At 48.2% G+C, this 26,553-nt stretch overlaps 1 protein-coding gene across 6 annotated transcripts in view; it reads right to left on the reverse strand.

The window, feature by feature from the left end:
* LOC147321527 (5'-AMP-activated protein kinase subunit gamma-2-like) overlaps window positions 1-17,086 on the reverse strand; it is a 23,044-nt gene extending 5,958 nt beyond the window's left edge. Inside the window, exons 1-10 of one of the 6 annotated variants that reach the window (XM_086305514.1) lie at window positions 16,769-17,086; window positions 16,521-16,607; window positions 15,053-15,124; window positions 14,035-14,228; window positions 13,816-13,937; window positions 5,088-5,365; window positions 3,306-3,354; window positions 2,531-2,640; window positions 2,290-2,371; window positions 656-714 (exon numbers count right to left, since the gene is read on the reverse strand). In XM_086305514.1, coding sequence (XP_086161640.1) covers window positions 656-714; window positions 2,290-2,371; window positions 2,531-2,640; window positions 3,306-3,354; window positions 5,088-5,365; window positions 13,816-13,937; window positions 14,035-14,228; window positions 15,053-15,124; window positions 16,521-16,607 — 1,053 coding nt within the window. In that variant the 5' untranslated portion in view covers window positions 16,769-17,086. Of the gene's footprint in view, window positions 1-655; window positions 715-2,289; window positions 2,372-2,530; window positions 2,641-3,305; window positions 3,355-5,087; window positions 5,366-8,936; window positions 10,094-13,815; window positions 13,938-14,034; window positions 14,232-15,052; window positions 15,680-16,520; window positions 16,608-16,762 lie in introns of those variants that run through there. The other 5 variants (XM_086305512.1, XM_086305513.1, XM_086305516.1 and 2 more) reach the window with 5 other exon arrangements.
* Window positions 17,087-26,553: the final 9,467 nt, after the last annotated feature.

A 26,553-nucleotide genomic window follows, 5' to 3' on the forward strand; every position in this document is an offset into this window, starting at 1 on the left:
GGGTGTCGGGTTTCAGGCGAGTTCACTGAGCTTAAACCAATAAACTCAGGTCTGCGTTTCTCAGGACAACTGAGCAAAACTGCAACTACAGCGGGGGCGGGGGGACTGGATTCAGTGTCCCATGAATCCAGTCCGTGTGTGTGTGTGCGTGTGTGTGTGTGTCTGTGTGTGTGTATGTGTGTGTGTGTGTGTGTGTGTCTGTGTGTGTGCGTGCGTGCGTGCGTGTGTGCGTGTGTGTGTGTGTGTGCGTGTGTGTGCGTGTGTGCGTGTGTGTGTGTGTGCGTGTGTGTGTGTGCGTGCGTGTGTGTGTGTGTGTGTATGTGTGTGCGCGAGTTTGCGTGTGTGTGTGTGTGTGCGTGTGTATGTGTGCGTGTGTGGGGGCGTTGGGGTAATCATTGCACATTCAGTGACTTGTATAAAGAAATGCTGATCCTCGCCCCTCCTGCGATCAGGCTGGGATGAAGCTCACAGGAAGAGCCTGAACGTGCTCGCAGCTCTGAGAACGACAGAAGAACCTGCACAGGTTCAACCGTGAGCTCAGACCTGCTGGCTGTAGGCGAGATCGCTCCGTCCATCTGAGAGACGTCAGCAGGAAATCACAGAGCTGCACGTGTGACTGAGTGTGTGTGTGTGTGTGAGTGTGTGTGTGTGTTACCATGGGGGACTTGTAGTATCTGGTGAGGATGTTGATGAAGTCAGTGATGGTCAACATTCCTGAAACAGAGATCCACGAATCAACTCCAGCAGGGAACAAGGTTGGCATGCCCAGGGGCTGGGATACATTTGTGTGGTTGTAGTGTCAGGATTACAGTTAGGTTATGGTTCGGCTCAGAGTGAGGGACAATAATTAGATGTCCCCACTAAGATATGAAAACGAGTGTGTGTGGGTAGGGCTGCCACAGACGATTATTTTGATAGTCAACTAATCAGATCATCATCCATTGGACATACAGCGTACAGCTTCTTGCACCAGCAGCATCTGCTCTTATATAACTATCATTAGCTTACAGCTTTAAGCTTTTAAGGTGCTAACTAAAAATAAAGACAAGATGATAGTTTATTAAATTTTAATGACATTTGCAGATTGTTTCGGTGAAGTTTAATAAACTCCTTGCTATCTAAAATATAACAGGACACCGGAGTATATTCTGGAGCATCTCACACTTCTGATGATCAGCTGTCTGCTTGACGTTTATTCAGCTGTGTAAAAACTTTAATCTCAGCCAAGCCGATTTACTCAGGAACAAATAAAATACTGAAAAAAAGCCAAACAATAACATTTTTAATTTATCTAAGTGACTCATATATCATGTTTAACCTGAGTAGCGAAAGACGTCGGTGGGTTTGAAAACGATTTGCCGGGAGTCCGGTGTTCTCACGGCTCTAGTTAGCCTAGCCCCCGGCTCGCTATCGAGCTAGTGGGTAACAGACGTCTCCGAAAACGTCGGAGCGCTTTTGAAAATATGTGGTGTCTTGATAAACTGAGCAGATATTTGAGGTTTACACAGCTACATTCTCACCTGAAAATATGTTAAACGTTTATTTTGTGACCCAGAAAGAATAATAAGAGTAATATTAAAACTAACTAGCTGCCGCCATTGTTGGAAACTGAGCTGGGCTGCGCTATGAATTCTGGGACACAGCTTCTTCTTCTTCTTCGGGGTTTAACGGCAGCTGACATCCTTGTACATGCAGTGCTGCCATCTTCTGTTTCAGTCCGTTATTACACTCTTAAATCCTACTACTTATTCCTGCGTCTTTTGTGATCTTACAAAGCTTCAAACGACGCGTCGACTACGATTTAATAGTCGACTAATCGTAGCAACCCTATGTGTGGGTGTGACTTTCTCTGATACACAAGCAGCCTGATTTCCTCTGAAGGTAACCAGGTAACCACAGGTGAGTCAGGTGACTCCACCTGCCGATGAGTGTCACGCTGTCGCTCACACACCGGCTCTGCCATCTCGGCCTCCGCCCACTGGTTGCCAGTCCTGAGTGAGCACCTCCGACTGGGGGCGGAGCTTGTCCACAGGTGAGGAAATTATTGACCAGCATGAATGGTTTCACGAATTACTGCTGAAAGCGTGGATGCACTTCCTGTCTCGAGCGCACGTGCAGGATGTGACCTCAGGTATGATCAGGTGATTAATTCAGTTCATTACTCAGGTTTTATTCACGTACAGGAAGTGAGGTCACTGAGCTGACCGTTTTCTGGGTCCATCCAAAGATTATTATTTTCACAAAGAAGCTTTTATTTTGAAAGGTGGTGTGTCTTGCTGTGAATCTTACCCACAAAGCTTTGCTTCTTGCTCTCCCACAGCGGAGCGGCTCGCACGCCGTTGGCCACCAGAGCGAAGAACGCCTTCTTCACCTGAAACAGCAGGGAGACAGACCGGACCGATAATCAGCGACGGTCTAATAACCAATAATCAGTCACTGATGGCCGTGTGGGCGTGTCTCTGCTCACACACACACTGATTAAAGTTTTCAGTGGCGACGGAGGCTGTGGCGTGCCGCCCCGGCGTCTCACCTGCAGCGTGGTGTCGAACACCACCAGCTTGGAGCTTGTGGGGATGATGTCGTAGCACTTGTGGCACTTCATGAAGCGCATGTAGATGTCTCTCTCCGACGCCTCGGACGCTGCAGAGACACAGATCTGAGGTCAGCACCTCTGTACACCCCAGATATCCACACCTGCAGTCTTACATCACTTCCTGCTGAGTCACAGAGAGAAAGTGACTTGCTCGCCCTTCAGATTATCATAACAGCATTAACAGAAAAAACCTCAGTGTGTGTGCGCCACACGACAGTAATCTCCATGAGCTGGTCGCCACGGTGATTTCAACACACTGATCAGCTGAGCTGGTCTCTAAAGCCGTCTGTTGCCCTGACAACAGAACAGCTGACGGCTGGTTGCCCTGCCAGCTGCAGGATGATGACGTCAGACGCTTTTAGCCTCTGGGTGAAACCCGAGGCTTTTGACTGGACGTCACCGGTTCACAGGTCCCTCTGCTGGAGGATGATTTTCAGTGTTACCTGAATGTTTCTGCCACGTTTAATCCCTCCTCATCTTTACATCATTACATGTAACTTATATCTTTAACAAGCTGCAGCTCTGTGAGCGTCTCCTCCTGCCAATCACGTCGGAGCGAGTCACGCTGCAGCCCAGTCGCCACGGACGGGCCGCTCCAGCTGTTTGTAACATCTGTAAAAGGACGGCTGTCCTTCATCGATGCTGATCATCAGGCAGCACACAGACTCGTGACAGGCTGATACGGACAGCTCGCCTCAGCTCAGGGTCTTACCGGCATCATCGGGGTCCGGCTGCTCCGACATGGTGTCTGCAACCTCCACCTGCAGACAAGGACACGGCACAGGTGTTCAGCTGCCCGCCCATCTTTGCTCCGTGTGGAGGTTTACTGCCAACATCACACCTGACACACACACACACACTGTGCAGAGAAACACTCCAATATTTATACTTCCAGGAGAAATTTCATGGTTCAAAGACGGCATGTTTCTGTGGCTGTTCAGTGTGAAGATCCACACAGTCCACTCAGAAAATGCCCACACAAGTAACACGCACTCCAACCCACTGTGACCCCTGATCATCGCCCACTCTGACCCTGATCATCACCCACTCTGACGCTGATTAACCATTTAATCAGTTTCACAAATTAACATTAAACTAGGGTTAAACTCCTTCTACTGCTGATACAACCCTTCAGGTAAAATCTGCCTCCTGCTGGTGGAAGTATGAGCTACAGTCTGCAGAGGGTGACTCCAGCCTGTACCTTTAACAGGGCAGCTGCTGATTGGATTGTTTTCTAACATGACGTCAATGCCCACCTGCATCTGCCAGGTGAATGCTACCTGCAGCAGCTGTGAGCGTGTTTAATGAAGGAGGGCAGCTGGTGTGGGAGTGGGTGTGGGGGCCTGCGCTGTCACGGGGCATCTTCCGGTGAGCACGCGGTCACGCCTCCGTGTCATTAAGCGTGGTGTGGCGGCAGCCGATCGCCGGGGTCACGTGTCCCCGTCGCCGCGGTGGAGTGTCAGCGGCCCAGGTGTGACGGACATGAAACGGCGGCGCTTTCGCGTCAACACCGCTGATTCCTGAACGCGCTTCTGCTGCGGAGAAATCAGTGCTAACGACAGTGACGTTAGCGCGTACCCGACAGCCGCCGCTCATCAAACCGTCTGTCCTCCTCCTCCGCTCCGGTCCGCCTCGGGGTTCGTATCCGGGGATCAGCGGGACACTCACGGCTTCATCCCGTGTGCGCCCCGGAGAACCTGCTGTGCCGGTAAACGTCCGTCTTCAGTCGGCTTCAGGTTGAAACAGCAGCCGCGACCACCGGAGCCGCAGCCGCTAACAAGCTCGCGGAGCTAACAGGTGGCACTTCCGGTGCGACATTTCACAACAAAAGCATAGGAGAAAAAAAGCGCGTTTTTAGACTATATTAGTTTATTTTTTTGTTAACTTATAATAAATAATAATCAGAAAAAGAACCGAAAGTGAAAGACTGGAAACTTTCATTTATCTTACCAAAACGTTTCAGCACCGCCAGGATGTTTTTGGTTTTCTTTATAAAGCATTTTAGTTTTATAACTTAATTAAAATGGAACCAGCTCTGTTTTCTATAGTCACTGTTGTCCTGTACCTGAATTTTTCTGTTATAAATATATTTAATTTAAACACAGATGACAAATGCAGAGCTCCAGCTTGTCCCATTAAAATTCACCTGTTTTTAAAACACCAGCTGGTTGAGTTTATTTTGAAAGTACAACTTCCTGTTCCTGCCTAATTATCTGTGTGAACTTGACGCGAACTTGCGTGCGCCTCAGCATCCCCGCGCTGGGTTGACGGAAACAGCCGATGAGAGCCGGAGATGACCGGAAACAGCCGATGAGAGCCGGAGATGACCGGAAACGGCCGATGAGAGCCGGAGCTCAGGGTTTTGGAGCGTTTCCTCTGGTTTTCTTTGATTTCTGATTAAACGTGTTTCGTTTTTAAAATAATAAATGTAAATAAATAAAAGGTGAGACACCATCCAGCAAACATAGAGGATCAATAAACGCTCCGCACTCACCAGCGTCCCAACAGGGGGAGCAGGAGGAGGAGATGCCACAGGAGGCGGGGCCGGTGGAGGCTTCTGACAGCAGGAGGAGGAGGAAAGGGAGGTGAAGGAGGCGGAGGAGAACGTAGAGACTCGCTGGCCGGTGTCGGGGGGCGAGGAGAAGGAGCGCAGCCTCCTGGTCTCCGGACGCCTCGGCTCCGTCAGGTACGTCTCCAGATGGAAAACACTCGCCTCCTCCTGACGAGAGACCGGAGGAGCAGAAGGGGGAGGAGGGGAGGACAGACTGTGGGCTGGAAGGAGAGGAAGGAGGATGAGGAGAAGTGAAAGGAGAAAAAATCAGAAAGAATTAATTATAAAGAAAAGAGGGAAGGAAGGAAGAAAGGAGGAGGCGAGAAAATGAAGACAGGAGGAGAAAAACAGGAAGTAGGAGGAGGAGATGAAGAAGAACAGAGAAGTAAGGAGAAGGAAATGAGAGGGGGGGGTGAAATGGGGGGAGAGAGGAGAAGGAGGAGCGGTCAGTGAGGCTTCAGGAGTAAGTGAGCAGACGTTGCCTCCTGCAGGAGGTTCAGGGTCACTGCATCATCTGTGACACACACAAAACCTCTGATTTTTAGAATCTGGATGTGCTGCCCCTCATGAGTGTCGCTGCTGATGGGACAACATGGAGTACAGGGACCTGACCGAGCAGGAGGACCTGGCCGAGCAGGAGGACCCGCCTCCAGCTCTGTACATGTCTCAGTACCTGCTGTTCCTACTGCACTGCACCAACATACTTACACGTTTCTATGTGATTATACTGCTCGTACTGTGTGTACTGTGTGGTTGTTGAGTGTAACATTTATCGCTGCCCTGTGCGTCTGCTGCTGTAACATGTGTTTGCATCTCTGAGCTTATCGTTTAAAAGGGGGCGGGGCTTCTTACGGGCAGGACAAATGACGCGGAGAGCGAGGGATGAAGAGCAGAGTGCCCTTCGTCACCCAGACGCCCCGCCTCTTATCTGCCCGCCTGCTGCTGGCAGGTCACGTCTGTTTGTGCACAGAAAGATGTGAACGTGCCGGCAACAAAAGCAGAGAACATTCAGTGCTCTGTGTGTGTGTGTGTGTGTGTGTGTGTGTGTGTGTGTGTGTGTGTGTGTGTGTGTGTGTGTTTGTTTAATAATGTAGGTTAGCTTGTACTTCCCACACACACAGCAATCTGCTCTAATAGGAAACTCTACACAGTGCTGGGGGGAACACAAAGTGACGGCACTTTAACAGATTAGAGAGAGGACCACACATGCACAGACACACACACACACACAGACACACACACACACACACAGACACACACACACACAGACACACACACACACACACACACACAGACACACACACACAGTCAGGGCTCAAACTGTCTGAATTAAGGAGGACCAAACGTTTCTGAGAGAGCGCTGTGAACGTGTGAGTCCTTTCAGGCCCAGATCACTGCAGACTACACGTCCCACAATGCACTGCTGGACATTTAGGGTCACGTTCTAATCACAGACAGTATCAAAGATGTTCGCGGTGCCGCAGTCACACTCTGGGTCAGAGTCTGACCTCTGACCCCAGTAACCACAGGGCTGGATGGAAGCTGAGGAAGTGGTGGAGTTAGGTGGCTTCACGCTGCTCCTCCTGCTCTGACCTCATCACATCTGCTGCCAGTCTCCACCTGCTTCATCTCCAGCACCTCCACCTGTGTGTCCACAGGCTGCTGCTCCTCCCTCCGCCGCCTGCTCTGTGACTCACACTGTACTGTATCTGTAAGTGCGTGCTGGACCAATAAAGTTGTAATGATTGTTCTGTGTGTGTGGGCGTGTCCACGCTGCTGTGAGGTCATGGCGACACTATCAGCTGATCACACAAACACTGATTACAGGCTCAGTTCTGCTGAAAAGATCTACGGCGCCGTGACGCACGCTGAGGCGGACCGCAGCGGCATGACAGGGTGACATTTGTGTTGCAGCCTTTCTTAGTTCCCAGGCACCCAGATCTCTCTCTCACCCACACCCACACACACACACACACACACACACACGCACACACACACACACACACACGCACACACACACACACACACACACACACACAGGTGAACAGAGGCCCTGAGCAGAGCTGATGTGAGGACCGGCTAACCTGGCGCTCACCTGAGCTCATGAACGTGCTCAGACTCCAGTTTGTGCATGTAAATGGAGAGTCCTCTTCACACTGAGGTTAATTGTGGAGTTCCACAGGGTTCAGTGCTAGGACCAATTCTGTTTACATTATACATGCTTCCCTTAGGCAGCATCATTAGAAGACATAGCATACATTTACACTGCTATGCTGATGACACCCAGCTCTATCTGTCCATGAAGCCAGATAACACACACCAATGAGTCAAACTGCAGGAATGTCTTAAAGACATAAAGACCTGGATGGCCGCTAACTTTCTGCTTCTTAATTCAGATCAAACTGAGGTTATTGTACTCGGCCCTGAAAAGCTTAGAAATATGGTATCTAACCAGATTCTTACTCTGGATGGCATTACCTTGGGCTCCAGTAACGCTGTGAGGAACCTTGGAGTCATTTTTGACCAGGACATGTCCTTCAATGCACATATTAAACAAATATGTAAGACTGCTTTCTTCCATTTGCGCAACATCTCTAAAGTTAGAAATATCCTGTCTCAGACTGACGCTGAAAAACTAGTTCATGCATTTATTACTTCCAGGCTGGACGACTGTAATTCATTATTATCAGGAAGTCCTAAAAACTCACTGAAAAGCCTTCAGCTAATCCAAAATGCTGCAGCAAGAGTCCTGACAGGGACTAGAAAGAGAGCAGATTTCTCCTGTTTTGGCTTCCTGTTAAATCCAGAATTCAAAATCCTGCTCCTCACATACAAGGTCTTAAATAATCAGGCCCCATCTTATCTTAATGACCTTGTAGTACCATATCACCCTATTAGAGCACTTCGCTCTCGCTCTGCAGGCCTACTTGTTGTTCCTAGAGTATTTAAAAGTAGAATGGGAGGCAGAGCCTTCAGTTTTCAGGCCCCTCTTCTGTGGAACCAGCTTCCAGTTTGGATTCAGGAGACAGACACTATCTCTACTTTCAAGATTAGGCTTCAAACTTTCCTTTTTGCTAAAGCATATAGTTAGGGCTGGACCAGGTGACCCTGAATCCTCCCTTAGTTATGCTGCAATAGAACTAGGCTGTTAAAGGTCAGTTCTTCCTTCCCACTGTCACCACGTGCTCTGCGTGCTCAGGTTTCTTTGTATTATTGTAGGGTCTACTTCAGGTAACTGTGGCTGTGATTCACGCCACATAAATAAAGCTGAATTGAAGCGGACATTGGAGGTGAAACGAGCTGAAGAACAGGAGCGCCGTGGAGTCAGCTGACGGTCTCCTGCATGTTGTGTTTCAGCCTGAATCAAACGTGTGAACTGTTTTCCTCGGGCTCTGGACACTTCCTGCTCTACGTGACCTTCTGTACTAAACTCTGTGATCACGTTTACAGATACATTTTTTTCTCGTCCCGCGTGAGGACACAGCTCAGTCTACAGCTCAGTCTACAGCTCAGTCTACAGCCTTTAAGACCGTTAACTCTGATTGATCCCACACAGACCTGATCTAACGAGCCCGTCTCGCCTCCTCCTGCAGCTCTGGACTGATCGGCAGACGCCGTGTTGGCCGAGACCAGAGCGCCTGAGAGCTGCACCTGCACACACACCTGAGACCACCAGGGACCCTGCAGCAGTGAGGCTGTGGGTCCCTGCAACAGGAGGAGGTGCAGAGCTGCAGCAGGAGGTGCCCTCGTGGGGAGGCGGGTCGATAAACCACCGTGCAGTGTTCTGCTTACTGTAGTCGAGCGGCCCGACGGGGTCCGACCGGCCCCTGGTCATATGACACTCCTCCTCCTCGCTGCAGGAGGCGCGGCGGCCTGTCCTCCTCTGCAGCAGCTCCCGCCTCCTCCTGCCGGACAGAGGAAGCAGCTGCACGTGCAGCACGCCGCAGGGCTCTGACCGCCGCCTCAGCTTCGTCCCGTCCGCCTGGCCTGCCGCTCGGTCCTCCGCCATTAACCATGACGTGGACTTCCTCCTCTCTCTCCCTCTGCCCGGCTCCGCCCTCCTCCTGTCTCTCCTGACCTCCTCCTCCTCCACGCTGGGCTCATACGTCCTGCGCTCTCTCCGTGCGCCGCTCTTCTTCTTCTCCTCTGTTTGGTCCTCCTCCGTCGCTCCACACGGTTCAGACTTCCTCCTCATCATCCGTCCGTACGTCAGTCTGTCCCTGTTCTCTTTCTTCGTCTCCTCCCCCTCGTCTTCCTCCTCCTCGTTTCCTCCTGCGTACGGCTCGCTCCTCCTCCTCCCTGTCCATCGCTCCTTCTCCTTCCACTTCCTCAGCACCAGGCTGCTCAGACGCCTCATCGCCATCAAAAACACTCAAAGCTAAATCAAACGTCTCCTTCAAAGCGGCGACGGTTATAAACAGTTAATAACCAAATGAGTAAAACACTGTAAGTAAAGTCTGGATTTCATTCACTGGTTTAAAAATACAAATTCATCTTTGCTCCTCGAGTGGAAACAGGAAACACTCAAACAGCATAAACCACATCAAACCTGCAGAGTGTGTTTCACTAGAACTGCACAAACTGAGCTCAGGTCAAAAGTCAGGAGCTGTCAGCCAATCCCGAGGCTCTGAAGACAATAGCTGCGTTCTGATTGGCTGCTGCAGGGTCCGTCAGTTTTAAGTTTTCAGTGTTTTTCTTACAGAGTTCAGTTTAAAGCCTGAAGGACGGCAGAGGAGGAGAAAGTGCTGTCGTCAAAGTCCAGGCAGGAAGTTCAAGTCCGCAAAAAGTCCCGACGTCCTGTTGAGTCACACAGAGACGGGGAGACGGACAGGTGAACGGACGTGTTCGTCCTGCAGAGTCCTCAGACTGTTTGAGCCCCGCAGAGTATCAGAGCTCACTCTGTGTGTGTGGTAGCCATGCCTCCCTCTGCTGCCTGCACTGAAAAACACTGTGGAGCTACAGTCAGACTGAGCCTCTCTGAGGGAGGAGGGGAGGAGGAGGAAGGGGGTGGAGTCTCGCTCTGTGCTCTGACTGAAGCTAACGCGCTGTGAGGTCACAAACATGCATCAAAGTCTGTGATAAACTGGGTCATCACTGTGAGCGTCACCGCCACAGAGGGACCGTTTGACATGTAATGTCAGCGGCTGAGGTCGCTGGACTCGGACGCCTCCACACTCACAGATTTCACCTGTGGGATCATCAGTGTGATGATGTCATGATGATGTCATCCCATCATGGACCGAAGCCTCTGAGGAACGCTTCCGGCAGCTTCCGCCACGCTACAAACAGGTGTACCTAATAAAGTGTCTTGTTTCTTACTGACGCTCATCAGGAAAGACAAACCTGAGATCTGATTGGTGAGGAGATAACAACATGACATGAGCGAGCGGCAGTGAGACCGTAACGAGCGTTCGTGGTGTGTATCTGACTCCCTGGTGATGTCACAGGTCTGAGGCTTCGAACACGGCTGTGAAGCTGCTGCGGTGTGAAATCAGGCCATGATGATGTAACGTGTGTTATTTCCACAGTAAGTCCTCAGAGCGCTCCGACGTCGGTGACGTCCACGCTTCCTGCAGTGTGGGAAAAAGGCCGTGAGTTCATGCTGCAGGTGGTCACAGCATGAGACGGGAACAAAGGCGCTCTCTGCTCCGCCCAGCCCGAGGCGCCGCACTGCGGTTTTGAAGGATCACAGTTACAGGATCATGAGGCGGATACAGCGGCAGCTTTCTAATATCAGGTCACTGTTTACTTACACAGCAGCGGGGCGCCGGCACCAGCACGGATCAGCTGTCACAGCCTCGCTGGGTCATTCTGAACCGCAGACTCTGAGAGGCTCAGGCTCCGCCCCCAGCAGGACCTCCCACAGCTGGGCTCGCAGAGATACCAACCCTGCTCCGGGCAAAACTCAGCGTGACCCCAGAAGTCACAGACACTGGAAGCTAGCGACACAAAGTGGGCGGGTCCTGAGGTAATGTTTTCTGAATTCTGAGGCCAATGAGAGTACTGGTAAATACGAGCGTTACTGAGGCAACGCTCCGTGTGTGGACGCTGTGTGTCATGCCAGCGTGATGAAGACATCAGCTTCAGCTAGCAGGCTAACCAGCCCCATGTTGGCTGTTACCATAGAAACTAAAGGTCAGTCATTCAACTTTAACCCACCAACAGCGTAGACAGACACGCTCAGACCTCCCTATGCTCCACCCACCCCCTTCATCTCCTAGGACACCCGGGTCTCCTCCTGTAACAAGCATCCATCCAGTTGTTCACCGAGAGGAAGTCTGCAGGAAAAAGACCTCTGAACTACCAAAATAAAAGCTTTTTTAAAGCTAAACCAAGAAAGAAGCCTGTCAATCACAGAGTAACCCCGCCCAGAATCATCGCATGATTGTTTTCCTTCTATTGAGAACAAAGTTAAACTTCATTCAATCAGCGCGAGACCACCAGCTCTGACATCATTGACCAATCAGAGTCACACCCTGCTGGACGTTAGAGAGGCTGCAGGTTTGAGGCTTATGAGCCCTGCAGTGGGGACTAAGTGTGAGTGTACCCTCACATTATGGGCTTTTTTGCAGAATGTTTTAGAGGATTGTAGGGTTACGTCACAGTTCCAGGTTAGAGTCCACCGCAGTCCTCTGCAGCACGAGCACGTGTGAGAGCGAGCCCGAGCTGCCAAACGCTCCGACTGAAGAGACGCCAAGCCCTGCTCCGGAAATTCACCCGGGAGGGGCGGCGAGGGGCAGAGGGAGTGTGTGTGTGAGGGCCTGTGTTAATAACAGCAGCTGCTAAGCTGATTTATTCCCTCTAATAGAGTCTGAATTGACTTTTAATATCCGGAGCATTGATTGCATTCAGGCTGCTCACACTCACAGCAGCCGGCGGAAGTGATCCAGCGATAAACGCGAAGTCTGAGGTCTGAGTCTGAGGTCTGAGTCTGAAGTCTGAGGTCTGACTCTAAAGTCTGAGTCTGTAGTCTAAGGAGCTTGGAAAGAAAAGCGTTTGGACTTCTTTAAGTGGCTTGAAGACGTTTCACCTCTCATCCGAGAAGCTTCTTCAGTTCTGAAGCTCCTTAGACTACAATGACCTGGATGACTGGGAACCTTCACAGACATCTGAAGTCTGAGTCTGAGGTCTGAGTCTGAAGTCTGAGGTCTGAGTCTGAGGTCTGAGTCTGAAGTCTAAGTCTGAGGTCTGAGGTCTGAGTCTGAGGTCTGAGTCTGAAGTCTGAAGTCTGAGGGCCAAGTCTGAGGTCTGAGTCTGAAGTCTGAGGTCTGAGGTCTGAGGTCTGAGTCTTACTCTGAGGTCCGAGGTCTGAGTCTGAGTCTGAGTCTGAAGTCTGAGTCTGAGTCTGACTCTGAGGTCCGAGTCTGACTCTGAGGTCCGAGTCTGAGGTCTGAGTCTGAGGTATGAAGTCTGAGGTCTGAGGTCTGAGTCTGAAGTCTGAGGTCTGAGTCTGAAGTCTGAGTCTGAGGTCTTGAGTCTGAAGTCTGAAGTCTGAAGTCTGAGGTCTGAGTCTGAGTCTGAGGTCTGAGTCTGAAGTCTGAGGTCTGAGTCTGACTCTGAGGTCTGAGGTCTGAGGTCTTGAGTCTGAAGTCTGAGGTCTGAGTCTGAGGTCTGAGTCTGAAGTCTGAGGGCCAAGTCTGAGGTCTGAGTCTGAAGTCTGAGGTCTGAGTCTTACTCTGAGGTCTGAGTCTGACTCTGACTCTGACTCTGAGGTCCGAGGTCTGACTCTGAGGTCTGAGTCTGACTCTGACTCTGAGGTCTGAGGTCTGAGGTCCGAGGTCTGAAGTCTGAAGTCTGAGGTCTGAGTCTGAAGTCCGAGTCTGACTCTGAGGTCCGAGTCTGAGGTCTGAGTCTGAGGTATGAAGTCTGAAGTCTGAGGTCTGAGTCTGAAGTCTGAGTCTGAGGTCTGAGTCTGAGGTCTGAGGTCTGAGGTCTGAGTCTGAGGTCTGAGTCTGAAGACTGAGGTCTGAGTCTGAGGTCTTGAGTCTGAAGTCTGAAGTCTGAGGTCTGAGTCTGAGGTCTGAGGTCTGAGGTCTGAGTCTGAGGTCTGAGTCTGAGGTCTGAGTCTGAAGTCTGAAGTCTGAGGTCTGAGTCTGAGGTCTGAGTCTGAAGTCTGAGGTCTGAGTCTGACTCTGAGGTCTGAGTCTGAGGTCTGAGTCTGAGGTCTGAAGTCTGAGGTCTGAGGTCCGAGTCTGACTCAGAGACAGCTTCAGCTCCTGTCTGTGACTACAGGAGATGGATACATGGAGATAATGAAGTCTCTGGCCCCAGTGTCCACCTTTAGCTTTACTATGTGCTGATTTCTATGTTAGCGTTCCTCTTAGCTCACCTGATCACTGAAACACTTGAGTCAGGAGAAGATTGACAGTTTGAAAGCAGCAAGTGAGGAAGAGGAGGAGGTCCTGATCTGCTGAGTCATTTACCTGAAACTTTAAAATCTCAGGTGTGTTCTTACAGCCTACCTTTGAACATTATTACATCTGGGCGGAGAATCGGCTTTGCTGTTTGTTCTCTTGGCTCAATTACACGACCACTAGATGGTGCGAAAGGTGCACAGAGACAGGACACACTCCAGGTTCTGTGTGTGTGCAGGTGAATGCATGCGTTTCCACAAACACTAAAACACTCCTGCGTCAGGCTCTACTGTTACACTATACAATAACACACTCACACACTGTACTTCTGGCCTTGTCTCTCTTGTTGCGGCTGAACAGTTTGATGCTGACGGGGGAGGATGAGGGTTGATGGTTTGAATCCCTGGAGGCAGACCTGAAGATCCCACTGAAACTTAGCCTGACACACACACACAGTGCAGTGTGAGTCTCTTTAAAGATAAATCTCCGAGTGTCACTTTTCATGTTTGTGTGTGTGTTCAGGTGTGTTTATTTACCTGCGTGGGGATCTGGGCGGTGAGTCCAGCTGCGGGGGTCCGGGCTGGTAGGGGAAGATGGTTTTAGGAGAGCTGGGGCTGGTCTTGGAGCTGGAGGTCCTGGCGGGGGCGGAGCGTGGGCTGGAGGGTCGGCTGAAGGGAGACCGATGGAAGAAGCTCCTGGTGGGGCTGGCAGAGTGGCACACGGGCTCCCCCTGCTGGATGGGAGGAAGCCATGATGGTAAACCTTCCTAACTGGATCTGTTCTGCTGTGGAACAGCTGGAGAACAGCTGTGTGACGTCAGCACACAGCTGGACATGCTGCTCCTCAGGGTTCCCTGCTAGGACCAGTTCTGTTTACATCATACATTCAGGTCCATTTATATTTGGACACGGACACAAGTTTGGTTTTTTTACCCGTTCACTGAAACATATTCCAGCTGTAGTTATGTAATGGACACAACGTGACAACGTGCAGACTCAGCGTGCAGTCGAGGTGGCCACATTCAGACTGGATGAGGGTTTAGGAGTGTCAGCGCTTTAACATGTGCCAGCCTCTTTTTAAAGGGACCAAAGTGTTAGTCCAATAATCACGTGACTGATTGAGCGATCGCCTTCCTTTACACAACAACTCAAAGCTTCCACTGCGCCTTTCCCACCTGTGCGTAGCCATGCCTCCCCCCAGGACACTTGTGCAGCAGGTTATATACATCCTACACACAGTCATTGGACCATTGACTCCAAGACTATTCACGAGCATCTTTATGTCTTTAAGCAGATTAAAGGTCCGCAGTGGATCTGAGGTGTGGCGCTGGTGTTTGGAAGGTTTGGCTGTGACAACATGAGGTCAAAGGTCTCCATGCAGGTGAAACAATCCATCCTGGCTACAATATTAGGAGTGACAAAATCTACAGTTTGGTGCTGAGAGGAAAGAAAGCACTGGACTGACTCAGGCCCGGGCTCGGTACGCTGCACACGAATGTGATTCCCTCTACTCTGAAATCAAATCGGGGTCAGGTTAAATTAAACATGGCCTTACCTTACTGCCGCCGTCCCTCTCGGCTCGGCCCGGGTCTCCGTCCAGGAAGGGCATGGTGAAGACGCTCAGGTCCTGCAGCAACACAGAGACGATAACGCTGAACTGCTGAACTGCAGAGCGAAGCGGAAACTCAGACGCCTGGCATGCTGAGGACCAGCCTCCTCTCCTGTTGCATCATGGGACAGTTTGGGAGGTAAACATGAGGGCGACGAGGGAGCAGGCTGAAATTATCAGCAAACATCTGCTGAGCCGGTTGAAGCATAAACTCTGGTTTCAGCTGGTCTGAGAGTCTGAGATCAAACTCCGCCTCCATCTGCGTCTCCCAACTTTAAACTCGTCCTGCAGGTTACAGCGTCATCGAATCCACGAGCAGGAAGTCATAGAGGGCGACACACCGCGAGCAGCAACACCCGCACAGGCGGATGCGGCTTCACCTTCCTCTGAGCAAAATTGTTCACCACTACACTCTTCCCGAGGGGAGCTCAGAGCTCAGAGGTCACCACGAGGAGGGCATCCTGCAAGGCGGCGATCAGGGTTCACTTGCCCCTCTTCCTCCAGCACACTGCCTTTCTCACCAGCCTGTCTCACTGGTTGCCATTGGAAACGGATGGCTGGGATGTAGACCAACTGTGTCATCCACACACACACACACACAGTCGTGTTTTCATATCTTTGTGGGGACATCTAATAGACATAATGCTTCCCCTAGCGTGTGTGTGTGTGTGTGTGTGTGTGTTTAGTGGTTCCAGAGGTGGACGAGAGTCGAGTTGACCCGTGACCCTCAGTGAACTCCAGGTCAATCTGTCCTCTGGGGATCAGGCTAATTGTTGGACAACAGATTAAATCAGCCAGTGTTTGGCTGCCCCGGGGTGGTGACGGAGGCGGTCTGTGATGCAGTTCGGAGTCAGCCACGGACGTTAGTGTGGACCATGAGACCAGAGGAGACGAGCAGGAACACTCCTCAAACACTCCCATCCACCGGGCCTCACCCGCCTCTCACCCGCCCACCACCACCATCACTCAGTGTGGCTTCATCTCAAACCTGCAGGGACTCAAGCCTGTCCTCAGCGTGTTCACATGAAGTCCTGCATGGACGAGCGTCCTCCAACCAGAACAGCTGCTGACTGCCGGTCACTGCGGCTCTGTGTGTGTGTGTGTGTGTGTGCGTGTGTGTGCGTGTGTGTGTGTGTGTGTGTGTGTGTGTGTGTGTGTGTGCGTGCGTGTGTGTGCCCGTGCTTCTTGCCTCGTCATCATCTCTGTGGGATCAGACGGAGCGATGCTGACTCGACTGTTTTAAGTTTCTGTCTGATTTCACACAAGGCTGCACCTGTTAGCCCCGCCCACCTCCTCACACACTGGTCTGATGAGGGACCTAAGCCCCTCCCCTGGTCTCTGAGCAACATTTGCTGTACCTCTGTTGGCGATGTTATGATATGAGACACACACACACACACACACACACACTTACAGGCATGTGGAGCCTCAGCGGTCTCCTCCTCTTCCTCCTGTCGCTCCTCTCCTCCTCCTCCTCCCTCCTCTCAGCCGTGCTCCCCATCTGCAGCAGAATATCCGCTCAGACAATTATCAGCTTATCTCCACCCAGCACAGCACGGCCTCCAACTACTGCTGTGGTATTTAAGTACTGCTTTGACACTGCTATAGTACTACAGTACTGCTGTGGTACTGCAGTAGTACTGCAGTAGTACTTACACTGACCTCCTGTAGTACTGCAGTAGTACTCCTGCTGCTGGATGGAGTCCAGGTGGGCGCTGCTGGCTCACCTGTGTACTCTCAGCGTGTACTCTGTCGTAGTACTGCAGTAGCGGTGCTGTCCGCGTGCTGCCAGGTCCTCTGACCTCCTCCGGGGCTCGGCGCGGAGCAAGCCGGGGCTCGGTGCGTGGATCGCGGCTGTGCAGCTGCCGCGCGCCGGGGCGTGGAGCGGAGGCTCCATGAGGCGGCAGCGGGCACGATTACGCAGCGCGTGCTCCGGCTCGGATGAGAGACGAAGTACTGTTACTATGACTACTAAGAGCGCTCGTACGACGTCACGACGCAGACGCAAGCTGTGTCCCAGCGACCGCACGCTTTTTTTAAAAAATTTTTTAAAATAAACTTTATTTAACAAACAATGAGTACACAACATACGAACAGATGAAGTATACAAAACAACAGAACATGAACACACAAAGCCAGGGGTAAAAGAAAAAGGTAACAATTATAAGAATACACGCAAAAATTCACATACATAAATTGTTTTGAGCCTTTTTGTTGGTGCAGTCTGATATTGATTGTATGTACATGTGCACATCCTTAAAATAATGACAGAAATATGGTGTTTTGTTAGTAAACTTACATTTATGGATAAAAACTTTAGCTAAAAGTATTAAGAAATTTATCATAAAAAACATTTCTCATACTTCTTGGGGAACTTAAAGAAACAGAATAAAACATTTTCCCATCGTAAAGAAAACTCTCTTAAAATATGGACAATAACAAAGCTGCTAAATTCCTTCCAGAATCTCTGTGTAAAAGAACAGAACCAAGAAAGATGTGTCACCGTTTCTGGATGATCCCCACAGAAAGTACAATTAGTATTTATGTCCCTTTTAAATTTGACCATGTAGTGACTGGCTGGATAACATTTATGTAGAATTTTAAATGAGACTTCTTTCACCTTATTTACAATCAAATATTTATGGGGGACCATCCAGACTGTCTTCCACTTCATATCTGGAACAAATCGGTTCCAATAAGATGTTATATATGGGAGAGAGACGATATCTTCTTGGAATAAACTACGTATTCTCTTATTGCTGTTACCAAGTTCCTGTGAAAAGCAGATTTTTCCTATTGGTGACTCAGCTGGATCAGGGAGAGTGACTGAGGTAGATATTGAGCTGTCAGTGTTTTTATATAACATTAAAGTCCCTGAGGGTGTGCCACCAAGCACCATTGAGAATTCCTGAACACTGATTGGAAAATTATATAGTCGTTGTAAATAAGTAGTTGTCCCTCTTTACTAACCAGCTGAGCCACCAATAGGATCCCATTCTGGATCCAAGTTTCCAGGAAAAGTGATTTATTTTTCTATAAAATATCTCTGTTGTTCCAGATAAGGTATTTGTGAGGTGAGAAGTTGTGTTTATAAATGAGGGTCCACGCTAAGAGGACCTGCTTATGGAAGGATGAAAGCTTTACAGGGAGTTTCTCAACATTGTAATTACAATTTAAAATAAAAGTAAAGCTACCAAAACGAGAGAAAATATGATATGGTATAAAGTTCCAGATAGAGGTAGGGTTTTTAAGAAAATGTTTAGCCCAATTAATTTTGAAAGTGTTGTTTAAAGTAGAAAAGTCTAAGACGTTAAGCCCACCTGATTCGTACTTATTCATCACAACAGTTTTTCTAATATATTGCGTACGGTTTTTCCATATAAAATTAAAGAGCATACGGTCAATATCTTTACTAATTTTCTTATCCAGATGTAAGGAGAGAGCAGCATATGTTCATCGGGATATCCCTTCAGCTTTAGTAAGTAACATGTCTGTGAAGGTTCTCAGTCATCCAGGTCATCGTAGTCAAAGGTTTCCTTGATTCACTTTCATACTCCCGCACCAGTTGAAGGGTGTTCCTCCCAAAATGTACGGCAATATGTCTGTGAAGGTTCTCAGTCATCCAGGTCATCGTAGTCAAAGGGTAAGTAACACTCTACCTTTCAAAGACAAGTCCCTTTGCAGCCACTGGTTGAACTTTTTTAGGGTTCTCTGTATAATTGGAGTGAAATTTGAAGAGCACCTTGCAGGAGCTTTCCTCTCCTCAGGAACTCTCTGCAGGAGGGGGAGATACAGGAGAGGTGGAGGAAGATCTCAGCCTGGGCGTCTATTGTCTCATGTAGTCTGGAAGATGAGTGAATGGTGGGGTGGGTGCAGTTTTCTCTGTGGTGGGGTTGGGTGGACTGTCCCGGGCTCTGTGGGGCCGGGGGGCGCTGCTGCACTGGGCCCCGGTCTGGATGGGCCTGGGCCCCCTTTCCCTGGCGGGTCGGGGAGTATGGGAGTGCCTACTGGGGTCAGCGGGGGAGCTGGCCCCAGGGAGGGGTCACCTGCCCCTCCCTTCCTTCCCTCCCCATTTCCAGCTGCCTCCCTCCTCCCGCTCCACCACAACCACCCACACATGCAGGACCTTGGGGTATGTCACCAGGGTGCAGAGGAGGCTACCCCCCCCTCTGTCCCCTTCTGGCTGCCTCTGCCTCAATTTTATCCCACAACTTAGACATTCACATTACTCACACTCTCATTACACATACATATAGGATCTTGGGGGTGGGCACGATACACGGACTCCAAAGTACCATCAGGGTGTACACCCCACCCCTGGCATCGTTGCCCACCTCTCAATTTTGAATACACGTAGACATTGAGGGCCAGCAGGAGGGACCATGCGCTTACCTGCTGCTCTCTGGCAGGTAGCTCCATGCCCTCCTGGGTTTTAAATGCACCTTAGAACACACATGCATCAACACTACAATGAGCGGGTGGAGGGAGGTTTGGAGTCTTCTCTCACCCCCATTCTCTGTGACCTGCTGGAGCAGGGGGGCTAGGACTAGGAGGAGGAGTTGGCCGTCCGACTGCGGTCTGGAGTGTGGGGCCTCCCTGCTGCTGCAGAGTCGGGGCGGTCTGCCTCCCCCCACCGCAGGGAAAAGGGTAACACCACCTGGGTCTGGGTGCAGTTCCCCCTCCAGGGGCAAGGGTACCTAGACCCGGTTTGTAGAGTACGCTTGGGGAGTGTGATCGTGTGTACAACGTCTCTTTATGTCTGTCTCCACGTTGGTTGAGTGTGGAGTAAGTGCATATGAGAGCATGAGGGTGGGAATGGATGTTTGTGTCTGTGTGTGCCTGTATGTCTGTGTCTATATGTCAGGTTGGGTATCAGACGCCACCTCTCTGGGGACATCTCAGGCCCTCCAAGGTTTGGAGGCCTATCTCCCCCTACCACCACTTCCCCTGCCAGTGGCGGACTCCCTCAGACATCGGTGCGTTGGTGGTTCTTTGTGTCTGGGGGTGGGCGTCCAGGTACACGCCGGCTCACTCCTTGGCGGCCGCTTATCGGGGCCTGGAGCCTGGGGCTCGCTCGGGCCACTTCGGAGGTGGGGTGCCCCCGGCCTCTCGGCCTGGGGCTCGGTCACTCAGGCACGGCTGGCTGCCGGCGGAGCTCACGGGCGCGTCACTGCAACTCCCCCTGGCTTCTGCTCCGCGGCTGCTGAGTGAGCCCTCATCTGGGACTCTCCTCAGCTCTTACTGGAACAGTGGCGCGGCTGCCCCTCTGTTGGTCTTCCTTGGTCTCTTGTGTTCTGAGGGCCTCTGGATGTCTGGAGTTTTGATCTCCTCCATACCTGCTTCATGCCCTGGAGGACGGGGCTGTGGCCCCCCCACACTCTCTAGCAGATCATTACATGAAGGAACCTTTGGAATGCAAGCATGCTTGTTCTAAAGGCTCACCTTCTAGCACATTCACTTCACCAGATGCACCTTGTTTCTTTTCCTCACCTTTGATTGGGTGTGGTGCTTGGCCTTAATTGCACTCACCTGTCACTCGTTATATGAGGACTGCACTCACCTACCCCTCACTCTTTCTTCACTCCCACATGGGGCGGCAGCTGAGGTGAGTTTCTCTTTGAGTCTCCTGAGTTCATGTATCATTTTGAGTTACTTAAATCGTACTATGTCCTTTTTAGAGAGAGCAGTCCATGTGTGTCTTTCTTTCCTTTACCTGTTATACAATAAAACGACAAAACCTGCAAATGATGACTGCTTATTCTCATTCTAATCTGATGAGCCCATGATGATGACTACTGAAACCCTGAACCTTCCTTCCTCCAAAACAATGCTGATCCACACAGGTATGCACACAGGTGTACACACGGGTATTCACAGACGCGGACTACAGCTTTCTTGGCTGCTGCCTCAAAGCACATTGTGCGCTGTCTATCTTGCGTGCTGCACAATATCGTTTATTATTTAGTATCTACTGATATCTACTGCTAGCTAGTTTATTGTGATGGTGCTGTTCTTTTTATTATGTTGCTCTTTGTTGTTTGCTTTCTCTTCTGTTTTTTTTTTTCTCCATACAGGTGATCCAGGTGTTTTGTTTGTTTTGTTTTTTTTCTTTCTTCCCCCCCTTCTCACCGTCTCTTCTCCCCTTTGGTTTTCTTTCTCTCCCTCTCTTTCTTTCATTCTTTCTCCCTGTCCTATCCCCCAGTCATGTCTGTCCCGTTTGTAGCAACTGAAAATAAAATAAATTCATAATTATAATAAAGGTCAATCAAATGGACCAATATGGCAAGGCCATGATGATCCACTTGGTAAAATAAATCCGCTTGGCATCTTTCTTGGCCTTAAGACAACAATTCTGATGCTAAAGATCCAAACGGGACACAAAAAAAAAAAAAAAAAAGAAATTTGAAGAGCATCTTGATTTTTGGTCTTTGGATATTAACAGTCCCAAGTATGTGACTTCTTGTTTAACAGAGATATTACAGATAGTATTTGCAGGGCAGTCTTTAATTGCTAGTAACTCACACTTTTTAAGATTTAGGCATAAACCAGAGGCCTCAGAGAAATCACTAATCACAGTAAGGGCTGGAGGGATTTGGTTTGCATTCTTCAAGAAGAGTGTGGTGTCATCGGCTAACTGGCTGATGACGAGCTCCTTATCAGCTGTGCTGATTCCTTGCACAACACTGTTTGAAATATTAGTTGCAAGAATTTGTGTACAAAGTAAAAATAAATATGGTGAAATAGGACATCCTTGGCGAATACCACGTTTCAGGTCAAATCTCGGGGTGGAGCCGTTAATCATTTTAATAGAACTATTGCCATTTGTGTATAAGGTTTTGACAGCTTTACAGAAAAACTTGCCAAAGCCAAATTTTTCCAAACAGTGGAAAATAAATTGATGTTCAATTGTATCAAAAGCCTTATAAAAATCCAGGAAGAGAATGAAACTATTGTCAGGTATCAGATCAGAGTAATCAAGTAAATCCAAAACCAGTCTAATGTTATTAGAAATGTGTCTGTTTCTCATAAAGCCTGATTGTGTCTCATCAATAATTGTTTCCAAGAACTCTTTAATTCTGTTAGCAAGTACTAAAGCCATAACCTTATAGTCATTATTAAGCAGGGAGATGGGTCTCCAATTATCAATAAAGAGTAAGTCTTTGTTTGGTTTTGGAATAAGTGTTATGAGACCTTGAGTAAGAGAAGGAGGGAGGGTGTTGTTCTCTATACTTTCTGTAAAAACCTGCAGTAAAAACGGAGCCAGGAGATTAGAAAAGGATTTATAAAACTCTGCAGTCAAACCATCTGTGCCGGGAGATTTATTGGCCTTAAGTGCAGAAATGGAATTACAAACTTCCTCCACAGTCAGAGGGCTGTCACAATAACTTCTATCTTCCACAACAATAGATTTTAGGTTTTTAATATTATTGAAAAATCCTGTTGAGACAGCCTCATTATATTTTGAGTCGTATAGTTTAGTATAGAATTCGGCACAGAAATGTGAAATTTCTCTAGGATTGTCAGAGACAATGCCATTAATATTTAGTTGATGAATAGAGTTTGTTTTTGATCTGTATTTTTCAAGTCTGAAAAAGTAAGCACAATTTTGTTCGCCCTCCTCCAGCCACCTCTTCCTGGATCTTATGAAGGCACCCTCAGCCTTGCGTCGATATAAACCGTCCAGTTTATTTTGAAGTTCTAGTAAACTTAATTTATCGTCCTCTGATATTTCTTCTGGGGACTTCTGGTAATAAGAGGCAATTCTGCTTATTACTTCCTGTTCTTCCGCTTTCCTTAATTTAGCAATTTGACTCCCGTATCTTCTCAAGAATTTGCATGCTTCAAATTTTAAAAGTTCCCAATTGGTGCAAAAGGACTTCTCTCTGTTAGGACCGCACGCTTCGTAGTGCGCATTTGGAGACCGATTACGTCACAGCGACACGACGAAGGGTGTCCCAATTCAGGGTCTGTGTCACTACCCGATCCGTACCAGAAACCCGATCAGTACCCCGCATGCGCGAAAGGTTTCTACTTCCGGTCGTAGCGTTTTACGATAGTTATGGGTCAGAGTATCTGTTAAGATGTTAAGAATAACAAGTATATCTTAAAATGTTTGCAATAATGAAGCATTTCAGTACAATGTAGACAAAAACGAAAAATAAAAAGATAGTCACGGATCAGGACTCTCCGATCCTTACTGCGCATGTGTAAAGTCTGACCGTACAAATCGGGTCTACCCGATCCGTACTGCGCATGTGCAGATGTTTTCTTCTTCTGTTCGTTTAATGGCAGTGTACTCCCCAGTGTACGAGGATACCGCCACCTGCTGACCGAGCGAATAAACCCTATTATAAACTGAATTATCGTCATTACAAACGTGTGTTAAATCTGATTTAGCGATAGTCGAGTGTGTTTATGCTTGTCTGTGAGGAGAGGATTGTTGGAATAGTGATGATGATGTGCGCCATCACTGTCAATTGTCAGTAAACACTTCATCTGGCTGATGAATCTACACGTGAGATATTACAAAGTCTGCATTATTAACTCTGTAATTAGGCGCCATTCTTCTTATTTTACGGCGCTGCTGCTCAATCGGGGGACGCTCTCTGTTGAGGAGAAAAGCATGAATTTCTTTGTATACGGATTATCCATTGTTTAAATGTCCCGGGCAGTCGAAAAGGAGGCAGAGCTGTTGAGAAATGCTAGGAGCTAACTGGGCGCTAACCGTATCATTCAAATATATTGAATGTCGCAATGTTGGCAAAGAGAGGAAGTGACGTAAGATTTGCGCATGCGGGGTACCGATCGGGTTTCCGGTACGGATCGGGTAGTGACAGTCTGTATGCTTTTTTTTTATCCACACCCACCGCCGCGCTATGAATTGTGGGATATATGGGACCACTAAGCGTGCACCGGACCACGCTTTTTTTAAAAATTTAATTATTAAACTTTATTAAGAAGCAGTATACACAACATGTACACAACCAGAACAGAATTAACATATGCCAGGGGGTGTGATACAAAGAGTTACATACATTCAAATAATTTGTAATTACTACAAATAGTAATAGTTTTCGCCCTGCGCCCTGACCCACTGGTGTCAAGACAACCATCTCACCCTCAACGTCGCAAAGACAAAGGAGTTGATAGTGGACTTCCGGAGGTGCAGAGAAGTACACACCCCCATCACCATCAACGGCGCTGCTGTGGAGAGAGTGAGCAGCTTCCGGTTCCTTGGAGTACATCTGGCTGAGGATCTTACGTGGTCAGTACACACAAACAAAACAGTGAAGAAGGCGCAGCAGCGGCTCTTCTTTCTCAGGAGACTGAAAAGATTCGGCATGAGCCCCCGCATCCTCAGGACCTTCTATCACTGTGCCATTGAGAGCATCCTCACTGGATGCATCACCACCTGGTATGGCAACAGCACCGCCTACAACTGCAAAGCTCTCCAGCGAGTAGTGCGGTGCTCTGAACGGATAATTGGAGGTGAGCTTCCCTCCCTCCAAGACATCTACAGGAAGCGGTGCCTGAGGAAAGCGGGGAGGATCATCAAGGACTCCAGTCACCCCAGCCATAAACTGTTCAGACTGCTTCCATCAGGAAGGAGGTTCTGCAGCATCCGGTCCCGAACCAGCAGACTGAGAGACAGCTTCTTCCACCAGGCCATCAGACTGCTGAACACGTCATAGACACCTCAGCTTCACTACTGGAACTTCAACATTATGCACTCCATACTGTACAGTAATGCCACTGTTTTGCACATATTCAACTCTGTATATTTTATATATTTTATTTATTGTTTACTCTATTCAATCTGTAAAATATGTGTGTGTACACACACACACACATACACACACACACACACACACACACACACAAAAATATTTAGTATACACATCCAGAAATGCATACACTATTATATATTGTACATATATTTATTAGTTTCAGATGTAGCCATTCTTGTATTTTGCTCGTTTGTGTTGTTGTATTTGCACAACTCTGTTGCTTGTGAAGCTCGCACACAAGAATTTCACTCACATGTGCTGTACCAATGTACCTGCACATGTGATGTGACAATAAAAGTGATTTGATTTGATTTGATTAGATTTTTCACAGCCTTTTTGTTAAGTGATCCACGAATCAATTTTATGTAACATAAAACATCATTATAGTAATGTTTAAAATTAGGCTTTTTACAATAAGTTAAAATACAACATTTTCCCGTTTCACAGTAAAGTCTTTATAGAGATGTCCAGCAATGAATCTACTGAAGTCTTTCCAAAATGTTCCAGCGTATGAACAGATCCAGAAGAGGTGCTGCAGTCTCAGGATGGCTTCCACAAAATCCACAGCTCACATTTATGTCCCTTTTGAACTTCGTCATGTAATGATTAGCAGGATAACATTTATGCAATATTTTAAATGAGACTTCCTTCACTTTATTCGTCACCAGATACTTGTTAGGAATTGTCCATACTCTTTTCCAGTTAATGTCACTGACAAAGGAATTCCAATAAGAGACCACATGTGGGATAGTTAGAGATTCTGTCTGGAACAAAGCACGAATATTCTTATTACTTTTACTACGGTTTGTTAGACAGATTCTTCCTATGTGTGAATCTAAAGGGTTGGGGAGAGAAACAGATGATATGCAAGGTTGAATACCTTTAAAAAGCATTATAATACCCGTAGGTATTGCATCAAATAATATGGCATATTCTTTGGGTGTGGCTGGAAATTTATAAGTGTTTAAGAATTCTGAATAGGACATGAGCTGCCCATTAGGATCAAACAGCTGATTCACTAAAACAATCCATTTCTCAACCCACCTAGAAAAAAATAATGATTTATTTTTATGCACTATGTTCCTATTATTCCAAATTGAATACGTATGGGGTGTAAAGTTGTGTTTATATATAAGGGACCAAGCTAATAGAACTTGTTTGTGAAGCATCGAGAGCTTTTCTGGAAGCTTATCTATATTATAATCACAACCTAAGATGAAACTGGACATCTCTACAAAGACTTTACTGTGAAACGGGAAAATGTTGTATTTTGTTTCTTTCGAAGGCAAAAAAAAAGATGTTTACTTTATAATAAACTTGTTAGTTATCTTAGCTAAATTTTATTTTCACAAATGCAAATACAGTAACAAAAAGGCTAGTTTTAAACATTACTATAATGATGCTTTATGTTACATAAAATTGATTCGTGGATCACTTAACAAAAAGGCTGTGAAAACTATTACTCTTTGTAGTAATTACAAATTATTTGAATGTATGTAACTCTTTGTATCACACCCCCTGGCATATGTTCATTTTGTTCTGGTTGTGTACATGTTGTGTATACTGTTTCTTAATAAAGTTTAATAATTGGGAACTCTTCTTGTTTTGTAATAACACAAACACTAAATCCTGCTTCTCTGGTGCTGTTGTGTAGCAGTG

The sequence above is a fragment of the Aulonocara sp. 'chitande type north' Nkhata Bay genome, linkage group LG9 (genome assembly GCF_057382095.1).
Source record: "Aulonocara sp. 'chitande type north' Nkhata Bay isolate Kocher_YH1m ecotype deep benthic linkage group LG9, A_spYH_male_GT1.1, whole genome shotgun sequence".
NCBI lineage: Eukaryota > Metazoa > Chordata > Actinopteri > Cichliformes > Cichlidae > Aulonocara > Aulonocara sp. 'chitande type north' Nkhata Bay.